At 45.1% G+C, this 22,635-nt stretch overlaps 1 protein-coding gene across 2 annotated transcripts in view; it reads left to right on the plus strand.

Annotated features, from left to right (window-relative positions):
* Positions 1–854: 854 nt before the first annotated feature.
* Positions 855–22,635, plus strand: part of LOC124718792 (homeotic protein ultrabithorax-like) — a 903,761-nt gene continuing 881,980 nt past the window's right edge. For both annotated transcript variants that reach the window (XM_047244398.1, XM_047244399.1), the window contains exon 1: positions 855–3,266. In XM_047244398.1, the coding sequence (XP_047100354.1) occupies positions 2,459–3,266 (808 nt within the window). In that variant the 5' untranslated portion in view covers positions 855–2,458. The remainder of the gene's footprint in view (positions 3,267–22,635) is intronic.

Genomic DNA, 22,635 nt, shown 5'->3' on the forward strand with positions numbered 1-22,635 from the left:
TCCTTTCGTACTTGAAAAGAAAAATATTCTTATGCCTGAGGATGGGCTTAGGACCGAAACTACCCCTGTTAAACAAATATATGACACACGGGCGCGCGCGCAAGAACATCTAGCAGTACCTCACGAAGGCAGCGAGAGATTGCTGTTCCTCTCGTACTTGAAAAGAAAAATATTCTGGTGCCTGAGGATGGGCTTAGGACCGAAACTACCCCTGTTAAACAAATACGATTTAGTGCTGCGTAGATGACAACTTCCCTCCTGAAGAAAAGCGTGTACCTACCGACTGCACAGTTCTCAACACAGGTGAAAATTATCGCTCCCGGCAGGAATCCAACCAGGGACCCACAGTAGCTGCCGCCGGACTGTACAGACTGCAGCTGCTCACGACCCGCCGAAATTTGTCACAGAAGCGGGAGCGATAAGGAACGGGTCACACATCTCAGAGCCGGCCTGTCAACACTTGTCTCACACAGTACGTCACCAACACAGTGAGGGACGGAGTTAGATCGACACAGACACACAGACGCACACAGACACAGATGTACGCCCCCACACAGGGGATGATACGCCGGCAGGTAGCGAAGCGGACGGACGGACAGCCCAGCACGCGAACGCAGCGCGCGCGCCGGAGACGCGGAGGTTCCGGCGTGGTGGGGATGGAGTGGCGCCTGCTGCTGCTGGGGAAGGGGGAGAGGGGGGAGGAAGGTGCGGTCCGGCGGGGGGCAGGGGGGCGGAGGGGCGGCCGCCGGCTACCGGCGTGATAGCGGTGGCGGTGGGGGGCCGATAGGGGCGGCAGGGGCGGGTTATGCCTCACCGCCGGCGCCGCGCCGATTCAGTCTTGTGCGTGCGCGCGTGCCAGGCGAACGCCATCGCAGTGCTGTGTGCTGTGCAGTCGCAACAGGAAGCGAAGCGGTCGCGCTCTCCGACGGCGCCGGCGACGACGACGACGGCGTCGACGCTCCCATTCCGGGCACCTCCGACTGCTGCCGGCGAGACAGCACGGCCAACTCACTGCCTCCTCCGCCCACATCGCTGGAGGGGAGGCGAAAATAATAACAATAATAATAATAATAAAAACAGTGACGATTTTTCGTGTTCTAAAACGTCAGGTCCACAGCGACGCTGCTTGTCGCCGACAGAGCACAGTAGCACGACCTCCACAGTGGAGCTGTACCACAGTTGTGAATCGCGGAAGCTGTTATAAAACGAGGACACTCACATTATTGACGTCCCTGAGCGATAATAACAAACAATAACAATAAAATACTGCCATTATTGTTGTTATTACTACTGCATAAACTTTTACGCTGTGTCGGCCGCAATACGTCGTAATTACCGCAATTATCACGTCGTTATGGACTATAAAGAGGTGTGTCTACATTAATAGTCACTCTTTTTTTTTATTGCTGTCATAACAATTAAAATATCAGCCACGGACTCTTGAGACAATTGATTGCGAGTTGGAGGGAAGCTGCTTGCGAAACTCTACGGTTTATTCGCGGTGTCTGTGACTACTGGCTGTAATGGAAACTGGTTGAAGCTGTGTGAATTCTACCGCCACTCTACGCGACTGCACGCGTTCCTAACTGCCAGTGACAGTAGTCTCTGCCGCGTGACAAAGTGTTTATTTTTCCTGTCTGGCTCTGAGCAGAGAAAACAGAAAAGACAGAAAGAAGAGGGAGACATTTGCAGTGAAATACTGTTTGATTACGACCGTCGTTTTCTTTTTTGTTTTTCCCCCCTCCGCTGTGGAAGCGTCTTGCTTGCTTTGGCAGATGTTGCCGATCGCGGAGTGCTTCGGCGAGGACTTGTCGCGAGGTGTAAACAGTGCCACCATGTGTCACCACGAGCCCAGCTCTCGACTGCTGTGACAGTCGCTTACCACTGCTTTTATTCCGCTCCCGGCGAGTGACTGAGTACTGAAGAGCAATTTTGTTGACGTCGGTTTCTAAGACCTGTGCTTTTGGGTTCGTGTCACTGTTGCGGCAGAAATTCTGTTGCACCGTGGAAGAGTTGCTGTTTATTTGGTGGTGAGCTCTGGTGTTTGATTTGGAACTAAGACGCGAACGTGTATCGCAGTACTGTGTGTGTGTCAGAGCGGCCAGCCACACCCCCTTCCAGGAAGAAGTCTCTCGGCGGCTGTCGACAGCGGCAAGAAGGGGCCCACCGACTGCGCAGTGTCGTCTCGATGACGGCGTGAACGGCGGAGAGAGAAGACGCCCAGTGAGAATTGTATGAGTGTCTCCGGCAGCAGGGCAGCCAGAAGCTACCGGAGGGAGCCCTGAAGGCGCGCCAGCTCTTCGGGGATCGGCGCTGACGAGGAGGGGAGGTCACTGACTCGGGGTTCGCGCGAGCCGGAAAAATTTTCTCACTGTACCAAGGCAGACCGCCGAGGAGCGACTTCGTTTCGCTCCCCGCAGTCGCCGAGCCCGACAGATCCGCGACGGACTTCGCCACGATGAACTCGTACTTCGAGCAGTCGGGCTTCTACGGGGCGCACCACCACCAGGCGGCGTCGGGGGCGGCCGGGGGCGGAGGGCCCGGCCACCACCACGACCAGACGGCGGCGGCGGCCGCCGCCGCCGCCTACCGCAGCTTCCCGCTCGGCCTGGGCATGTCGCCGTACACGTCTTCACAGCACCACCATCACCACCACCACGGGCTGCACCAGGCGGCACGCCCGCCGCAAGACTCGCCCTACGACGCCAGCATCGCCGCCGCCACGTGCAAGCTGTACGGCGCCGGCGGCGGCGCGGGGGCGGCGGGGGCAGCGGCGGGCGCCGGCGACCCGCAGGCGGTGGCCAACTACAGCGCGGGCAAGCCCGACTGCAGCAAGTCGGAGGCGACGACGCCCGTCAGCGGCGCCGGGGGCGGCGGCCACCAAAACGGCTACGCGGCCGTCGTCGCCGCCGCCAAGGACGTGTGGCAGAGCGGCGGCGGCGGCGCGGGCGGCGGCGGTGGAGGCGGGGGCGGCGCGGGCGGCGGCGCCGGGGGCGGAGGGCTCGTGGGCGCCCCCGTGCGGCCCGCCGCCTGCACGCCCGATTCGCGCGTCGCCGGGGGCGGCGCGGCGGCGGGCTACGCGGGACTCGTCGGCGGAGACCCCGCCGCCTCTCCGGGGGCGGCGTCCGGCGGCAGGGCATCGGCTCCCGGGGGCGGGACGCTCGGCTCCTGGAACCAATGCTCCATCAACAGCTCCGTCGCGCAGCCGGCCGTGGTGCACCAGCAGCCGACCAACCACACCTTCTACCCGTGGATGGCCATAGCAGGTGAGTCGCACGCCGCCGCTTCCTTCTTGGACTCCGTATCTGGACCCACACTTATCACGAAACCTTGTCGTGATCCGTTACAAAGTGCAAATTTACTTCCCTTAAATCTCGTGCGCCATATCTGTCCATGTAAATCTTCATTCCCATGGCACCAGTCTGCGCCGAAGTTATCTGCTCACAAACATACTGCGTCACTTTGCGTCTCCAACTGCGTTTCTTCATCAAGAAACCTTGTCGATACACGTTATCCCGTGTCTTTTCGCCTGAAGCTAACACCTGTACGAGGTAGTTAAATAACTCCCCATGACTGCAACTTACGCCTTTTTGTCTCAAAACCGCGTTATTGACATTTCAACATACTTGCCAGTTAGGTGTATACAGTGCTTAATTTGTGACGGTATGCACCGGTATGCCATACCGGTATCTCTGACGAAATTAAATCAGAACCGCAGATTTTGAGAGGTGGTGCGATAGCATTTTCACTGATGCTGAAGAGATGCAAAGCAAGTGTTGTATTCACACTTTTAAAATACGCAGAAGAGTGGTAAAGTAACGTTTTAAGAAGTGTAAGTTTCAAACTCAACAGATCACTGTACCGGAACCTCTGTTTCTGAGATTCAACCACTGGGCATATACATGTTTCCCAATGTTGCGGACATATTTTTTCCCCCATAAAAAATAAGAACTGCCAAGTTCTCAAAAATACGCTTCTATCTCATCGATGACAGTGTTATTTAAACAAAACTTTCTGTCTGCGAGCCATAACATCTTTACGGAAAACAAGAAATGACTGTTATCTACCGCCACACCTACTGTCGTAAATACTGTGGGGACAACCACAGCCGAAGGTGCCTGCTCACAGAATGTCGCTGCGTCGCAGTAGTAATTTCTTCCAAAAGTTCTGCGTCTGCGCCTCCTGGACTTCGGCTCGTTTGTGCATCGCTAAATCTTGTAGAAATTATTTTATGTCCAGTGAACACTTCATGGAAATTCTAGTGAGCGAAACACCTGCTGAGGTAAATATTTCAGCTGGGAAACAACATCAGACAATGTGCAAATATTCGGTATTGTTTTCCACTGGCCCTCTCGTGCCGGTCAAAGCCGAAGTCACCTCCTCAAAAACCGTCACGACGTGCGTAGATCACATAATATTATGAGAACGTAGTTTTCCGCGGCAAATATTCTTGGATAATTTTGCCTTCTTTTTCTTCGTGCGACGGTTGTTCGTGCGCTCAAACTTTCTACGACGCACCCTTCCCTCTCCGTTAAATCATTCGCCCAACTATTAACAACAGTACCTCATGGCGTATTAGAACGACAGCGATGATGACAGAGTAGGTCATTGAAAGTGTACAAACGAACGTCAAGTGGCAAGAATACCGATAAATATTTATTCACAGAATATTGACTAAATCCACTTCTATCATTTCTATATTCCTAAAAAAAATATGAAAATCAGAAGAAATTTTACATGCACGTACAAGTATTAGAATCAGCGATAGCGTCTGAACTACTGCAAGGAATGGTAATCACATAACATTTGAATAGCTGCTGGGAATCGCTACATTTTTTTTTCATTTCTGTTTGATACGTAATGAAAACACAATTTACAATTTGGTCCACAAAGTTCTGTACGATGTAGGAGGAAGACCTATTTAAGTCGCTAGGATTACTGAACGAATGTCGTAGTTTGTTACGAATGAATCTCTATTATGCATCAAAAATCTTGTGCGAATGGTAGTTAGAATCCCGAAATCCTGTAAAAGCTGCTCCAACAAAGTACGCAAACACTTTTAGGTTAATATCATCGCAGTAGAATGCGCAGAAGTACCCTACAGCATAATACGTAACACACAGTTGAATGAAATTAGGTGAAGTAAGTAATATTTCACGTGATTCGTGTCATCAGAGTGTCTTGCTAGTCCCACATTTGTATCATTGCGTGCGAGATATCATCGGGCTGAGCCGTGTCAACATTATTACTCGCAGTCAGTGTGTGTGTCACCCAACTCGGCGACATTTTCCAGAGATGTACCTTTGCGTTGAGGCACGGTGCTGTCTTTGAATTCTTACCTAACTAGCTCCGCTGGCAGTAATGCACAGAGGTTAGCCTAATAGTGGAAGTAATTAGTGTCTGCCTTATTCGAGAAAACCGCTGGCTTAAACAAGCGTGCGCGCTCTCTCTAGTCTAAGAACGTGCCCGGCATGTTTAGCTGTCTAAGAAGCTACGTGAGAAGTAATGTTCTCGGCAAACATTTAAACACGGCTGCCAGTGTCTCGTATACGTCTGTGGTGCTGCGTGTGTGTTATTCTAATGTCTAGTGGCGGACAGAAACAAACACTACGCTGAGGAGTCACAAAAGCGGTCTCTACGTCTTCAGTGGCGAGTCTAGATTGCCTTCCGTGAGCCCTAAATGCCTGTTCTCGCGTGAGAGTCGTTACATTGAGAAGAATGAACGGACGATTGTACTAATTTGGTTCCAGCGATGATAAGAACAGTGGTTCTGTTGTTAGTGTCACCCTCAACGACCCGCCCAGTCTTATCGGACAGAAACAAGTATCTTCATTCACGCAAGAGTCGGTTTTTGAAATTACTACAAATGTCCAATCGGAGGAATTTTCCTGTTATTACCTAAATATAAATGTTCTTTTGTAATACTGTATCCTATTCGGCACATAAAAACGACGAAGAACGAAAATTAAGTAAAAGGTTTTCTCAGTGTACAGTGTTTTGTGCATGGTCAAGTACTCGCGGAAAAGCAACCCTACACCTGTTTAGCGTACGAAATCACAATATACAAGACAAGCGGAAACGTGTTTATGCAAACTATACCGAGCTTGTCGGTTTACAGATAACAAAAACAAGTGACGAAGCATTCGGCGCTGGTTTGTACGTTTTATGTCTGCTACCTTTGGCTAGACTCTCCTCTGTGCGTCCTAAATAACAAATTAATCGTTTTTGGAAAATAAAAAATAATCAGCCCTACATAAAACAAATGGAAACATTCTTCTGAAAATCTTTCAATACATTTTTCCATGAGTGCTTTAAAGTTTACCCTTACGAAGTTTGGCCTAAAGTGCTGAACCAGAAACACCAACTGTTGTACGGAGTTATCTTCACTATAACATTTCTGATGCTCACTTTTCTATATTTGTCACACGCCGTTCGGGAAATGATAACGTGAACGCAACTTGGAAATCGAGAATGTGTGTTGCGCTTATTCACGTAGTTTTAGCGTTAACAGATCTAGTCACAGCGACAGTCACTTTCTCTCGATGAGATAACGTAAAAGGAGAGAAATAACGTAGTGGTGGCACGCTTTTACGAGTGAATTTTGGTATGTGTTGAAAGATTCAGTGAAATCTCTAAGTTCGAACCGTGCACCCTGATGAGGAATGCTCCAGAGAACGCTAACAGTGGTCTAGAAGTTCGGGGCATGACAGCTTCGGGGGACAAAAACAAAAATAAAAATAAATAAACAATAAAAATTTCTGTATTCAGGTGATCGGAGTATTTTGGTTAGACATTCTACGATCAAATGAACTGCATTTTGCCGATATCATGTAAGAAACGATTTATTTCCCCATATTTTGAGTAACAAGTAAGCATTAGATTTCAAGTACTCTAGATGTGAAGGTTCTGACGTCTTCTGCGCAAATAGCGCTGTAGTTGCTAATCTGAAATACAGGTGCCACAAATGTCAAATGCAGGCGTAGCTTCCGTCATCCCCACCCACTGAGAATGCGTACCTCATGACACACACGTTCGTAGATTGGCCAATATGTAACAAACATTTCTTAAATTCTTGCGAAAAGGGGAGGGCAGCTAAATATTTTATAATTTACCTTCTGGAAATAATGATACTAGCAGCTTTATTCTGTCACAGCGAAATAGTAATACTATATAAAAAAATTAGAGGGTTGTGGATGGTTGTAAATTGGCAAATGTGCACTAAGTTTGTTTCTCCACTCTGGGTGTTGGCATAGTGGTCCTAACACCCTGGTATCTTCTACTTCCCTCATACTGCCGCAAGTAGACAGGCAGGAGAAAAGATGATGAACGGAAAACACAAGTTAACCACCGCTCGTCGGGAGAAGTTAATTCGCTAAGTATTCACTTTTACACAAAAAATTGGAAAAGGCATCATCACTAGCTTTAGCACTTAAAAAAAACTGCTCGCACTGTCTTAAAATATTTATGTGTTTCTTTATTATTAGAAAATGTACAGCGAAAAGCTTCAGCGTCAAGACTTCGGCTAATTACAGTGTGGGCTGGATTGCGTCCTTCAGCGTTGGAAACAAGCATCCTGATCTCGTTAGCACCTCAGTGAAGTTCCCTCAGAAGGAAGCTGAAGTAGCAAGGACGATGATTCCAACTTGAACACTTGCGATTAATAACCAAGAAAATATAATTATCTAGACTGCTGACGAAATTTGTAACTGCAATATTTAATTTAGCCTACTGCCTGTAGTTCATGAGAAATTTGCAGTATGGTTCAAATGGCTCTGAGCACTATGGGACTTCTGAGGTCATAAGTCCCCTAGAACTTAGAACTGCTTAAACCTAACTAACCTAAGGACATCACACACATCCATGCCCGAGGCAGGATTCGAACCTGCGACAGTAGCGGTGGCGCTGTTCCAGACTGTAGCGCCTAGAACCGCTCGGCCAATGTGCAGTATGAAGAAATACCATTACTACTTTCCACCTTAATTGCGAACACATATACTTACGAATGACGGAAATTTTGGGTTTACGTGCAACACGTGTATTTTAGTTGCTAGAGAAGTATGTAAAGCTCATTGCAATGATCCCTCTGGAAAAAGAAGTTTTGTCTCTGTTTTTATTTTATTTTTATTTTTTTATTTTTTTGGGCTGACACAGAAGCCTTTGGTTGTTATCATTAAAAAAGTTAGGAGTTCGGTAATTTGTTGCAATTTTCATTATGCCGAAATCAGCTACGTTGTAAAAAGTAGTTACATGTATAAAAATTACGCTTGTTGTCAAACACTTTATTAACTTGCTTTTGTGTCTAAGACACGAGCTCGCGCTCTTTCACAGGAATTCAGGAAACAAGCAGCAGTAACAAAAGCTTATTTGTAATGTCGCAGGAAAACCCCGTTGTTTTCATTTCTGTATAATGTTGAGTAGCGTCTAGTGTTAAGTGCTACTGCTTTTTCTTTGTCTCACCAGAATGTCGTAACCACTGCTCCTGAAGTTGAAGCCAGAATTTGTGTTCAGAGGCATGTAAGAACGTCATCGTCTGGAGGGGATCTCTCAAGGTGGTAAAAGTCATTGTGCGTAATCACAAATACCCAGAAAACGAATCCAGTACGTTAGTGAGAAAAGTAACTTAAAAAATAAAATAAGAAAAAAAAGGTTGTGACAGTCATGGAGTTCGTCGTTATGTTATTAAAATTTACCGCTGTGTAGTCACTATCAAGTAACGATTATTGGGTGGAATGTATAGAAAGAGTCACTCTTCCAAGGGCCAGGAAATGTCCCCTGCGACGAAAGAGGGTGGAACTAACGAGAGGGAAATTTGTGGTCCATAATCAGTGAACATGCATTTCTCAATGACGCCAATTCATGGTCTAGTGTGTAAACGTTGCCGCTTAGTTCTTCAAACGAGTCATCGTTGTCGCACTTACCCCATTACAACCATTCCATCATCACCATTAGTCTAAATACCAAGCCTTAACTGTGCGACTACTTCGTTGTTCGTCTGCTCCTATTTTCATGATCTGCTAACCATATATCTTCCTCAGATATCCACTGAATTCTTTGCTAGGTTTACATCGGGTAATCTGGACCAATATTTCGTCTTCAAACGCTTCTATTGTGTGTATTTTCACCTCATTATACGACCTAGAAGATTTTTCTTTGTTCTTTCTGTTGTTCTTTTATTTATTTATTGAACAAACTGATTCGTTCCTCTCACGACGCTCCACTATGCCCATTTCACTGGTGTTTTACCTCTTTTAGTTGTTGCCATGCTCTCAGAGATTGCCCTCTTCGGACAACAGATTTTTACGAACATCTTCGTAATCTTGTCGTCCATGTACGCGTTCATCAACGCAAGCTTAGCAAGGGCTACCTGAAGTCAGATTTCTACAGTGCTGCTACCTATCTTCAGAAACAACGTATCCTAAATGGCAAAAGTGCGAGTACTCCGCTCTAGTGATAATAAAACGATACTTATCAGAGAACAAACAGAGAACTCCAGGAGCCGGTGCCGCTAAGAATTACTCCCTGGAGGCTCTCGAGGTTCGGGGACGTTCTTCTGATCCTGAGATAGGTGGAAGAACATTTCTTCATTTGCTGAACATGGTCGCTATTACTTCTTTCGCAGCACCTTCGTTGCTGACACAGGAAAACGCCGGATTTCTAATTTCTATAAAACAACTATTACCGTCAGAAATCACCGTCCCCAAAAAGAGCAACCCAGTCAGTTCCACTATTTGCTTCGTAGCATATATCCCGTCGTACATGATCTACATCTGCATCTGCATCTACATCTACATAAATACTCTGCAATGAACGCTTAAGTGATTCGTAGATCCGCTTTTAGCCTATTTCTCTACCGTCCCACTCTCGAATAGTACGTGAAAAAAACAAACACTTAATCTTCCCTTTGCGATCTCTGATTCCTCTCATTTCATTACGATGCTCGTGTCTCCCCATCTTCGCGGGAGTCGACAGAACATCTTCGCATTCGGTGGAGAAAGTTGGTGACTGAAATTTGTCGCAAAGAGCTACCGCAACGAAAAATTATGTTTGTTTTTGATGTTTTCCACCCTAAGTCTCGTATCAGTGGCACTGCCTCACCTATATTGTGATAATACAAAACGACCGGTCTTTCTTCGAACTATTTCGATGTACTCTGTCAGTAAGGATACAAGGGCAGCAGCACTCCAGAACACGACGGAGAAGCGTAGTGTAGGCAGTCTCTTCGTAAGATTTGTTACAATTTCTATGTGTTCTAGCAATAAAACGCGCTCTTTGGTCCATCTATCGCACGACATCTTCTGTGTAATGGTTCCAATTTAAATTGTTCGTAATCGTTATCTCTAGGATTTAGTTGAATGGAGAACTTTCAAATTTAACTGATTTCTGTTGAAGGACCTCACACTTTTTATTGTCCAGGATCCAACGCTATTTTTCGCACCATGCAGATATTTTCTCCAAATCATTTTACTATTGATTTTGATTTTCTGACGAGTTTGTTAGACGGTAAAGAACAGCAACACCTGTAAATAATCTAAAAGGGCTGCCCAGATTGTCCCATAAATCGTCTATATAGATTAAGAAAAGTGCACAATTCCTTGAAGAATGCCAGACATGATGTCAGTTTCATTCAGTGACTCTCCGTCAGTGACTACAAACGGCAATCTTTTTGACAGGAGCCGCGCGGGATTAGCCGAGCGGTCTTAGGCGCTGCTGCAGTCATGGACTGTGCGGCTGGTCCCGGCGGAGGTTCGAGTCCTTCCTCGGGCATGGGTGTGTGTGTTTGTCCTTGGGATGATTTAGGTTAAGTAATGTGTAAGCTTAGGGACTGATGACCTTAGCAGTTAAGTCCCATAAGATTTCACAATCGTTTTTTGACAGGAAGTTACGAACGAACTCGCACAGCTCGGACGATACTCCATAGCCAAACGTTTTCATTAGAAGTCACTTGAGAAGTGGTGTGAAAAGCCTTCTGGAAATCTAGAACTGTGGAATCAGTTTGACGTTACCTGTCGATTACACTCATTACTTCGTGAGAATGAAGGGCCAGAGTGCTTGCGCCACCCGTCGGTGAATCACTTGAACTTGTCTTCTGTGTATTTCCGTATTTCAACTATCTTTATCTCGTGTTTCAATGGTTCCTATCAGATCACCGAAGTGCCATCGGGCGTGACTGGAAGTTGGATGGGTGACAATCCGGACCGACATGCGATGTCGGCCTACCGGAGTACACTGAGTCTCGTGATGCCGGCTGAGGAGCTATTTGACCGCGAAGTAGCGGCTCCAAGTCACGAAAACTGACAACAGCCCGGGAGAGCTGTGTTTGCTTATTGCGCGTCCCTCCATAATCGTACTCGATGGTGCCAGTCTGCAGAGGATGACACGGCGGTCGGTCGGTACCTTTGAGCATCCGGAGGCTTTTTAGTACGGAGTTTTAGTGTACTGTATTTCCTGTACTGGAGATTGAGAACCAGCCCAGCATTTGCCTAAACGAGCGAGGCGCGACAACCAGGCGATAGACACAGATCTCCTTTGTTGGGAAGCCAGCGATGCTAGGTAATGGAGCTCGGAGTCCTGTAGCAGCGCTAACAAGACGCACTCCTGAAACTCGTGGCAGCGAGGACGACGTGCGTTCCTAGTTTGCAGAACCTCCGTCCCTCGTCGCTGCAGCGCCGCCGGCGCCGCAGACAAACGGCGCGTGGCTGAAGACACGCACCGGCGCGGCAGTCGGACGCACCTGTCGTGCGAGGCCAGATAAAGCGGCCGCACACATCACTTCGCCACGCGCGCACGTCGCCACCCGGGGGCAGCCTCAGTCGTCATTTAGCCTCCTCTCCCCCACCCCCGCTACGCCCCCTTCCACCACCCACCTCCTCCCTCTACCGTCCTACTGGGGGACGATCTGCGCAAATGTGGGCACCTGAAGCCGTTACAGGGGAGACCGGAGGAATACCAACACCTTACGGTGGTAGCCCTCTTTCGAAGGATGAAAAATAGTTGATAATCTTACTTTTTTCAAGAAAATTAAAATTTAATGCAAAGTCTGATGATAAAGTTCCGTTCCTCACACTTTTGTTGTTACGAAATTTTTGTGTCTACATTGGACGCTCCCTGTAACCGCTGCACCAGATGGAAGGACCCCTTGCTGCCGGAACATTGGTCACTAGCGCGAATTCCCGAAAACCTCCTATTGCACCTGTAACAAAACAATTTTGTGCACGTCATTTCCCATATGTATGTTCTATCAGCGTAGATAGCGTACTTGAAAAATATTAGGTTCTAACAAAATAGTGGCGTGTTGAAACAAATGTCAGTTTTTCCGCCACAAAATCGAGACATAAGCGTGCACCGAAAATAAACTTCTAGGTCTACATCACGGGGTCCCGGGTTCGTATCCCGGACGGGTTGGCGATTTTCTCTGCTTGGGGACTGGTTGCCCTCATCATTTCATCATAATCATTTCTGAGAGTGACTAGATTGGTTTACTATCAAAAACTGTCTTGATCACAATTTATTTATTACAGTGACCGGTTTCGATCACTACTGTGGTCATCTTCAGACCAATGAGTAAGAACCTCCTTCGGCTGGAGAATCAGCAGAAGGAGGTTCTTACACATTGGTCTGAAGATGACCACAGTAGTGGTCGAAACCGGTCACCGTAGTAAATAAATTGTGATCAAGACTGTTTTTGATAGTAAATATTTGTAACACTTTGATCACCGTCTCTCCCATAATGTATTCGAAAGTAACCGACTAGATTGGACTGTGAAAAGGATATGGACTGCGTAAAAATTGGGACTCTGTACGGCCGCTGATAACTGCGCAGTTGAGCGCCCCACAAATCAATCAACATCATCATCTAGATCTACATCTGCGTGATAGCTCTGCAATTCATGAGTAAGTGCCTGGCAGAGAGTTTATCGGACCACCTACAAGCTATTTCTCTACCGTTCGACTCTCGAACAGCGCGCGGGAAAAACCAGTACTTTAATATTAATGTGCGACTTCTCATTTCTCTTATTTTGTTGTTATGATTTTTCCTCCCTATGTAGCTGGACGCCAACAAAACATTTTCGCAGTCGGAGAAGACAGTTGGTGATCTAAATTTCACGAGAGGATGCTCCCGCTACGAAAAACGCTGTTTTAATGATTGCCACCCCAGTTCTCGTGTCATGTCTGTGGTACTCTCTCCCCAATTTCTCGATAATTCTAAACGAGCTACCCTTCTTTGAGCTTTCTCGATGACTTCCGTCAGTTACATCAGACACGGATCCCACACTGCACACCAGTACCCTAGAAGAGGGCGGCAAGAGTGGTGTAAGCAGTCTCTTTAGCAGACGCACTTTCTAAACGTTCTGCCAATAAATCATAGTTTTTCGTTTGCTTTGCCTACAACATCATCCAATTTAAGTTATTCGTAATTGTAATCACTAAGTATTTAGTTCAATTTACAACCTTTAGATTTGTGTGATTTATCGTGTAACCGAAATTTAGCGGGTTCCTTTTGCTACTGGATGATCTCACATTTCTGTTTAGGCAGAGTCAATTGCCACTTTTCCCTCGTACAGATATCGTGTCTAGATAATTCATCATCATCATCATCATCATCATCATTATCATCTTCATCAACAGGGCTCATATTGTCTCCTACGTCGTTTTTGTAGATCAGGAAAAGCTAAGGACCTACAATACTTCCTTGGGGAACGTCAAATGTTACTTCTATTTTACTCGACGACTTCCCGTCAGTTACTAAGAACATTGGCGTTTCGGACAGGAGATTAAGAATCCAGTCGCACAACTGAGGCGATACTCCACAGGCACGCAACTTGATTAGACGTCACTTTTGAGTAACTGTGTCAAAAGTATAGAAATCGGGAATCAATCTGACATCCACTGTCGATAGCACTCATTACTTCGTGTGTCACAAGAACGATATTTTCCGAAGCCGTGCTGGCTGTTTCCCAATAGATCGTTTTCTTCAAGGCAATCCGTACTGTTCGAACACAATATCCGTTCCAGAATCCTACTGCAAATCGACGTTAGTGATATGGGTCTGTTATTCGGCGGGTTACTCCTATTTCCTTCCTTTATTATTGGTGTGACCTGTGCAACTTTCCAGTCTTCAGGTAACTGATCCTTCGACGAGCGAGCGGTTGTTTTGAAAACATCGCAAAACGTCTGTCAAAAACGTATGAACTGTTCCGAAGTTATGTTCCTCGCCAATTTCAAAAACAAGAAATTTCGGGGAAAAACTCGTTTAAAGATTTGGGTTCCCTTTTTGTGGCCGGCTGGTGTGGCCGTTCGGCTCTAGGCGCTTCAGTCTGGAACCGCGTGACCGCTACGGTCGCAGGTTCGAATCCTGCCTCGGGCATGGATGTGTGTGATGTCCTTAGTTTAGTTAGGTTTAAGTAGTTCTAAGTTCTAGGGGACTGATGACCACAGATGTTAAGTCCCATAGTGCTCAGAGCCATTTGAACCATTTGAACATTTTTTGTGGCCAAGTTAAACACAGCTCTAGTGAGCAATCCCTTGACCATACAACAATCCTTCCAGGTGTGAGAGGAGGCCTTCCTCCATTTTCTTCGAGGCCGTGGTGGTCCTGCGGCCCTCTTTGGCAGCTTCTGTCATCCGCTGCTCTGCTCGCTCGATGCGCTTTTTTGTCCCCTTTTATGCAGAAGTTGTAACAGGCTGGTCCGATCTCATGTTCGCGCACGTTTATAACTCCCATAATGTCTTTTAGGCCATCGTTGAAATTATTAGCCGACACTATATTTTCACTATGTGAATGATTTTCGGACACAGTTTCCTGAGACAATTTTTCACAAATCACCTTCCAACTCGATAACTGAGTTTCTGGCGAACTTGGGAGGAAAAATGCAACAATTTAGACGTCCCGGAGAACACTTTAATCAAAAAATATCGTTTTTTTTCAAGTTTTCACAGAGAGCTACTATATTAAGAGCCGTTTCCACTTGTCTAGGGTTCTGTCACTTCCTCGAAAACCTCATGGCACCCTGCGTGACGCAGAAATGTTAGGCGCTTAGCGGTACCAGAAAAATCGAAAAAATTATGAATACCTTCGCAGCTATATCACAATTGTCTCAAGTCTGCAAAGCGTACGTGGATAAGACTACACAGGGTAGTACCAAAAGTATTTCATATAGACGGAACAAAATTTCTGTTCTGTGAAAGTTGCATATTTTATTACCTTAATATGTATTAAAATACGTACACATCATGTTTTTAGAAAATAAAGTTCTAGATGAATGAAAACAAATGATCTTCAGTTCTATTTAAACCTAGGACTCTGTCAAGACTTGCTGCTGATAGTTATTTTAAGCTATTTTTTTTCTGCTTTTAACACCAGAAACTTAATTTTCTGCAGCTCTTTTGGAAATTTTATTCGAGTTGTGCTTAAGGCCTAGTTTGTCGGCAGCCTCATAGACGATACGTTGAAACTTAAGCAGGGAGATGCCATAGAATAATTGTGCCATTACAGTAATATGGTTGCCTAATTCTTGTTCAGGCGTAAGAACAGACCTTTTTCCCCAGGAAAATCTCTTGTCAGAAAGTGGTTTTAATCGATAGTTAAGTGTAATTTTGGAATGTCAGCTCCTACAATACGCTGTTTCGTGATCTCCCTGGCTTCAGTGAACTTAATGCACTTTTTACGGTGTCTTGAGTCCTTGTAGCCCTCTCTGATTTTCTTTTTCTTGTCCTTGCCTTTATAATTTGGATATAAAGCCTTAGTTAAGTGTAAACAAACTTTTTGTGAAATTTCGAGAGTAGGAAATATCGACACCCTGTCGATATTGTCCCACATTTATCTATCAATATTAAGCTGCTCAGACATCATGGGAGAGAGCAGACTTCAAATGGTTCAAATGGCTCTGAGCACTAAGCTTCTGAAGTCATCAGTCCCCTAGAACTTAGAACTACTTAAACCTAACTAACCTAAGGACATCACACACATCCATGCCCGAGGCAGGATTCGAACCTGCGACCGTAGCGGTCGCGCGGTTCCAGACTGAAGCCCCTAGAACCGCTCGGCCACTCCGGAGCAGACTTCAATGGCTTTGCTAATGCTAGAAAAGTTGCACAACCCATGCTAAATGACGCACTAGAAAACATAGTATCTACGTACATTATAGTTCCTACAGTTAAAAAAATTAACGCTTACCTCAGTTTACACGTAAACAAAAAATAACATCAAAATTTAATAAAAATTAATGTTGAGCTCCTTTGCAAGACTCTCATATACAAGAACTTGTCGGCCAGTTTCTGGAATCGTCCGCTACGCTGCAGCACTGCTTCCCACTGACTGCAGAGCTATTGAGCTGAGAAAACCGTGGTATCGTTATTGCCTGGTGTGTCGGTATTGCCCGGTCTCACCTACCCACTATACGTCATCCCGTACTATCGGAAAATGCGTCGAGAAGGAGAATGTATCTCGATTATTCGTAGTTTATAGGGCGAAATGGTGATTTGTCATTTTACGAAGCCGTTGCGGAAAGTCCATTGAAAATGAAAGGGAACGGTGGTGCGAAGAAATAGGAAGAGGATCAGAAAACGTTGTTGAATAGAGTTCCCAAAATTATAGAGGTGTCCAAGGAAAATAAGCAAGTAAACGAAGTTAGAAGAACAAAAACAGTATTCAGATTCTTCACGAGGCAAGAAAAAAAAAATACGAAGATGACCCATTGAGCCTAAGGTCTCTGTGACGCGCCAGTGGCATTTGGAGGAGTTAAACCGTCATCTAGACTGATTGGCGGTGCAATTTAACACCCCAAAAGTCAGTTGGACAAAGTAGAGCAGTTCTTCGTTTTGAGCATTTGTTGCTCTGCACTGTATTTTTTCTTCAAGGTGGCGTTCCAGAAACTCTCCTTTTTTTATTGATGTGTACAAATGGTTTTCGTGATTCTACAAAGTGTCATTCGCGAAACAGTCATGGAAACGTACGAAGTCTGCATTAAGAAATGCATGTTGAAATGTAGTCTACAATAACTTTTATAGGACAGCTCTCAGTTGTAGCAGTGTGTGCCATCCAGCTAGTTAAGTGACAACTTCCGGAAGCCAATAACGGGACGTAAATAACAGCTGAACGTCTGTGGTAGTAAGGAAGTTAAAAATGATAGAAAATCAAGTTTTTTTTTCATTTTCTCTGAAAAATATGTTTGTTTAACGTTTTTAATGTAGTAATGTCTTGGACGATACCTACAAAGTGCGTCTTAAAAGTTCGGTGGTGCTCTTTGAAAATAAAGGACGCAAGAATTACAAGCAAAATACCTTCACTGGTCTTCAGAGTAATCACTGTTAACTACAACACTCTCCGACATCAGTTGTAAAACTCTTGAAAATCGTCAGCAAACGCTTCTTGTGGAATCGTTCGTCACGCGTTGTTGGGTATCCACATCATTACAGGAGACCTAGTGCGACCAACATGGTCCGGAGACATTCGTAATGGATCAAGCCCTTGACATCGAAAAAGCTGGTAAGCATCGTATTAACCTAGGATTTTGTCGGCTGAATTTTCTTACTTTGGAGGCGGGAAGACGACGAACACAACGCCATCGACTGTCGATTGGTCTCTGTCATATCGGTAAGATCAGGTCTCATCTACAGTAACGATGCAGGTGTTCAATAACGTTTCACCACGGTGCTTCTAGCTATAATTCAAGAATCGTTTGCTGGCGTTTTCCAACAGTTTTACAATCGCCATTAGAAGTGTATTGTAGTTAATAGTGACTATTTTGTTGGCCAATAGAGGTATTTTGTTGTAGCTCTTGTTTCCTTTGTTTCCGAGACCGTTCAAGGAACTTTTCAGAAGCGCCTGGTATTTTTCTTATGTACTAACAATGCACTTTGTGAAATACTTGCTGCCACTTCACTGTTGCTTTAAACTTAAACTACAGTACAAGAAAGGCAAGTCATTTTAGAATCTTCATAAACAAGAGCATAAATAAAAATTCCTTTGTTAAAAAAGCAACGCAAGACCCATCGTCTCTGGATACATTCCGAACCGTTCTGTTCATCACTGAGAGATTGCGATGCTAGCTAGCTATGAGGATGACTTATTAATAAAGGCAACAAAATCTTTGAAGGAGCCCGCAATAATGGTGATTGTTTTTTTCACGAATAGCACCGTTTAAATCATTCAATGTCCGCCTCCACAGAGTAGCGGTAGCGTTACCGCCTACCACGCAGGGGGCCCGGGTTCGATTCCCGGTAGGGGACTGGGTGTTGTGTGTCCTTCATCACCATTTTCATTATCATTGACTCTCAAGTCGCCGAAGTGGCGTCAACTAAAAAGGACTTGCATCTCATTGTGAAGCCGTTATATTTGTAGGGGAGTGGGGTCACGCGAGTGTATATACAGCTAATGTGGCACATCATGAGTCTTTATAAAATGTTTAACAGCTGTTGGTCGTAGCGTCCTTAAAAACTTCTCCCATAGCCAGAATTCGAAGCCGTGGGAAGCGGATCGGGAGGTGTTGTACCTGAGGCCTCTTGTATAGAGGCGTATTTGGATGAACGGCGGCCCCAAAAAATTTTAAGTTCTATAGAGGAAGGAAGGAAAAATTTTTGAGAAATGTTGAAGATTAAGTGGGTAGATCGAATAACAAATGTCGAGGCAGTGAGCCGACCTGGGAAAAAAAGAATTTGTGGCACAGCTTGAATAAAAGATCGGTTGATAGAAACTGTCTTGAGGCATCAATGAATTGTCAATTTGGTAATGGAAGGAAGTGGGGGAGAGGGGGGAAGGGGTAATAATTCTATAGGGAGACCAAAAGATGAGTACAGTTAACAGGTTATAAAGGTTGTAGATTGCATTAGTTATTCGGAGATGAAGAAGCTTGCACAGTGTTGACAGTATGGAGAGCAGCATCAAACCAGTCTACGGACTAAACAGACGACGACAACAACAACAACAAAAACAACCACTCTGTCGACGTCCATGTCGGTAGAAACAAAACAGAGGTTTGCAGTGGCCACGTGCAAGGGACCGAGTCATGGTAGTTCCGTTCGTTGACTGAAGTGATTTGAGTGAACCAAAGATAGCCTAAATGCGGATGAAAGGTCGGAGGTCGGTAGGGAGGGAAAAGGAAGTCTATTGCTTAACGTTCAGTCGATTTCCAAGAGTAACTAGCACCGTAGGATGTGATAAGGATATGGAAATAAATCAGCCGCGTTCAGTTCAAAGACACCATCCTGGCATTTACGTTAATCGATTCAGGGAAACCACAGACTAAGTCGGGATGGCTGGACTGTCGCATAACGTGAATACGATATGCTCCCCTGAACTGAATACAGCCTCTTACGAAAAATAAAAAAGAATAGTTTATGCTACTAGAACAAGCTATAAATGCAACTTAAAGCGATCACTTTTTTTTATCAGCCACTTATTACTTACCGAGCCAGGTGGCGCCGTGGTTAGTACACAGAACTCGCATTCGAGAGGACGACGTTCCAAACCCGCGTCCGCTCATTCTGGTTTAGGCTTTCCGTGATTTCCCTAAATCACTTCAGGTAAATGCTAAGACGGTTCCTTCGAAAGGGCACGGCCGTCTTCCTTCCCCATCACTCCCTAATCCGATGAGACCGATGACCTCACTGTTTGGTCGCCTCCCCCGAGTCACCCAACCAACCAACTTATTACTTACCAAATAGATTGGCTCTACGTGCCTATACGAGAGAACAGCGTTACATTAAATATTTCCCGATAAAAAAGGAAATTGTGTTTTTTCCACGCTCTTTTTTGTTATTGTCAGTTTAACGTTCGTCCCAAATCGAAAATCAACGTGACTTGTATCTTAAATACTACGAACCACTGATCAGCTTTTTAATTACGGTGATCGTACATGGAGCAAATTGAAGGATTCTCATACATTGCGCCTGTGAGGAGATTACATAACGAAGTTGATGCCTGCACGCGCGTATCTAATTAACATGTGAATTACACGCGTTTTAATTGGTACAGTAACTGTTTATGAAACATATTTTACGTTCCTTAACGAAAACCAATCAGACTCATCCTATGTTCTCCTTCCTCAACTCATTACACTCCATGACGCTGTTTCTCCGCTAACTCTTGACGTTGTACATTTGCAGTGACGACGAGCTTCATTTCCATATCCATAGAAACGTCAGAACTGTACGAAAATAATGAGAAACAAGATGGAATAGTTGTAACTGTAAGAAGCAGGAGTGTAGCCACGTCGAAAAGTTTTGGTGACCCGTAGCGGAATCTCAGTTCGCTGTAAGGGACTCCTATCCGTACGTCAAACACGTGGCGACGAGCCGTCATTTGTGAAACGAACGGAGTACTTAGCAAAATAGTCTGAAAACAGAAACTGTGTGAATAAATTTACACTGCTACATGTGGGGCTCTATCTGATTAAACAGATCCGTTTGTCTGCGTTTGTACCTACTCTGTTAACCGAAGCACACTAGCAATTTTTTACTATTATCTGCCGCGCTGAATAATACCTTTTTGAAATAGACAGGTTTCTAGAAGGAGACTCCTATCGTCCTGTTATTACTGTTATCAGGGCTAAAAAGCCTGCCTATTAAGACAACATAACTTGCGAGAACACTTTTAGCACCGTATCAGCTACCGGCAGGCGTTTTCGATTAGTGACGGATACGAATTGTTTGGTATCTCACCAGAACGCGTCGTTACGTCGGTCCCCTTAAGTAGTCGCGCACCGCATGCTTAATTCCGTGCGTACGCGGCATGTAAAAAACTTTTGCACTATTAGTGTACGACCTTACGCAGGTGTCGCAATCATTTGTTTTTTCGTTGCGGCGACGGCAAGTTAACCAAAATTCCTTAAGCAGATGTTGTGCGGAAGTAAGTTAGAGGTACTCGAAAATTACCAGGGATAATCGCGCTACCTTGACTGACTTGTTGGATGAAATTGCTGCTTCGAAGCGAAATGAAAGGTATCTGCCATTCTCTCTCTCTCTAATACTAAACTGCAAAAGTGAAGCTGAAAAACAATCGTTCTATGCGAAATAACACACTAGTTAAATTGCTTGTATGCTGCAGGGATGATTTTAGAATGCCTACCGGTTTTGTAACATAGGTTTCTTTCTGCTTTCATTCAGTCACCCAATGCCACACACAAAAATATCACTTCAGCAGTCCTTGGAAAATTTATTTCCTTTTAAATACTTCAGGATTGTTTGTGTTCGATACGACGACAAGGTGTCAAAAAATTAAACTTGTAAAAGCGGAAGAATATCACAGTTATATTTCCAACATTATTTTTGCTTCAACCCAATCTACTAATACAGTTACTACTTTCCACAAAGACACAATCTTGATGTGTGCTACGGAAATAGCCTGTAAGAAAGACGAAAATATTTCGCCAGTTAGCGGCGTAGTATGGTTTGCTTTAATTGAAATTGCAATTGTCAACATACGGCTGACTCTTTCAACGTATCTTACCATCCACAAGACACCGAGCGACGGCAGATATTGATATGGGAGGCGGTACATTCTTGTAAAATGCTTCTGTTGGTTGTCGATAATTTAATTTTCTGTCACGGATTTAGCGAGGACAGCTCTGCCAGTTATGAGGGAAGAAGTCCGTAACTCGTGGTGTCGCGGTCGCGTTTTCGCTTTACGAGCACGGGGGCTCGGGTTCGATTCCTGACGGGGCCAGGGATTTTCACCTGCCTCGAGATGACTGGGTGTTTGTGTTGTCATCATCATTTCATCATCATTCATGAAAGTGCCGAGACTGGACTGAACAAAGGTTGGGAATTTGTACGGGCGCTGATAACCGTGTGAGAGCCCCACAAACCAATCGTCATCATCATCACCACCACCATCATTAGTACAGAAATTGGCAATTTTCTTGGAATGAAACGATATTAATTTCACTATCCCTTTATACGACGAAAGAAATTCGGCGTGAAACGGTCTAACAAGGTATACCGTATTTACCAACGAAACGATGTTAGACACCTATATCGCCTAGGAAAGAAACGAACGTAGGATATTGGGGTTCTGACCAGTAGATGTGAAACAGGTTCACTTTAGCGAAAGACTTAGTGCAGGTTTAGGCTGCAACTGGTACAGAATTCTCGTGGATCTTCTGATGGTGATGATCCGTATAAAGTAGACAGTCCATTAGTGACTTAGAGAGATACTAGATACACCTTCAGCATACATTCTTTTAGGCGCAGAGACTAAAAGAATCTCAGTTTTCACTACTGAGACTTTTGGAGCAACTTCTATGAATAGGAAGAATTAAAAAAAAAGCTTCATTCCCAAATATATTTGCAAATTGCAGTAACAATAGAAATATTGTAGTTGGCCACATCGTCATCCTGATGAAGGCCTGGCGTATTAGCGGTCGAAACGTTATTACGCTTATGACGTGACACATTTACACACAGGAAAGACTTTTGTGGAAAGCAAATAACCAAACCGCGAAAAAATTATACGGTTTGTAATGTGGTTCTCTCTTCGGACGAGAGTGTCACAGAGAAGAAATTATGGCTATCGAGTACGTACACACTGTACAGATATTAAAAAATAAACTCCGTCCGAGCAGGCCTTGGAATGTCCATCGGCACCGACCGACCGGCGTGTCGTTCTCAGCCCACAGGCGTCACTGGATGCGAATATAG

This window comes from Schistocerca piceifrons, chromosome 10 (assembly GCF_021461385.2).
Source record: "Schistocerca piceifrons isolate TAMUIC-IGC-003096 chromosome 10, iqSchPice1.1, whole genome shotgun sequence".
Taxonomy (NCBI): Eukaryota; Metazoa; Arthropoda; class Insecta; order Orthoptera; family Acrididae; genus Schistocerca; species Schistocerca piceifrons.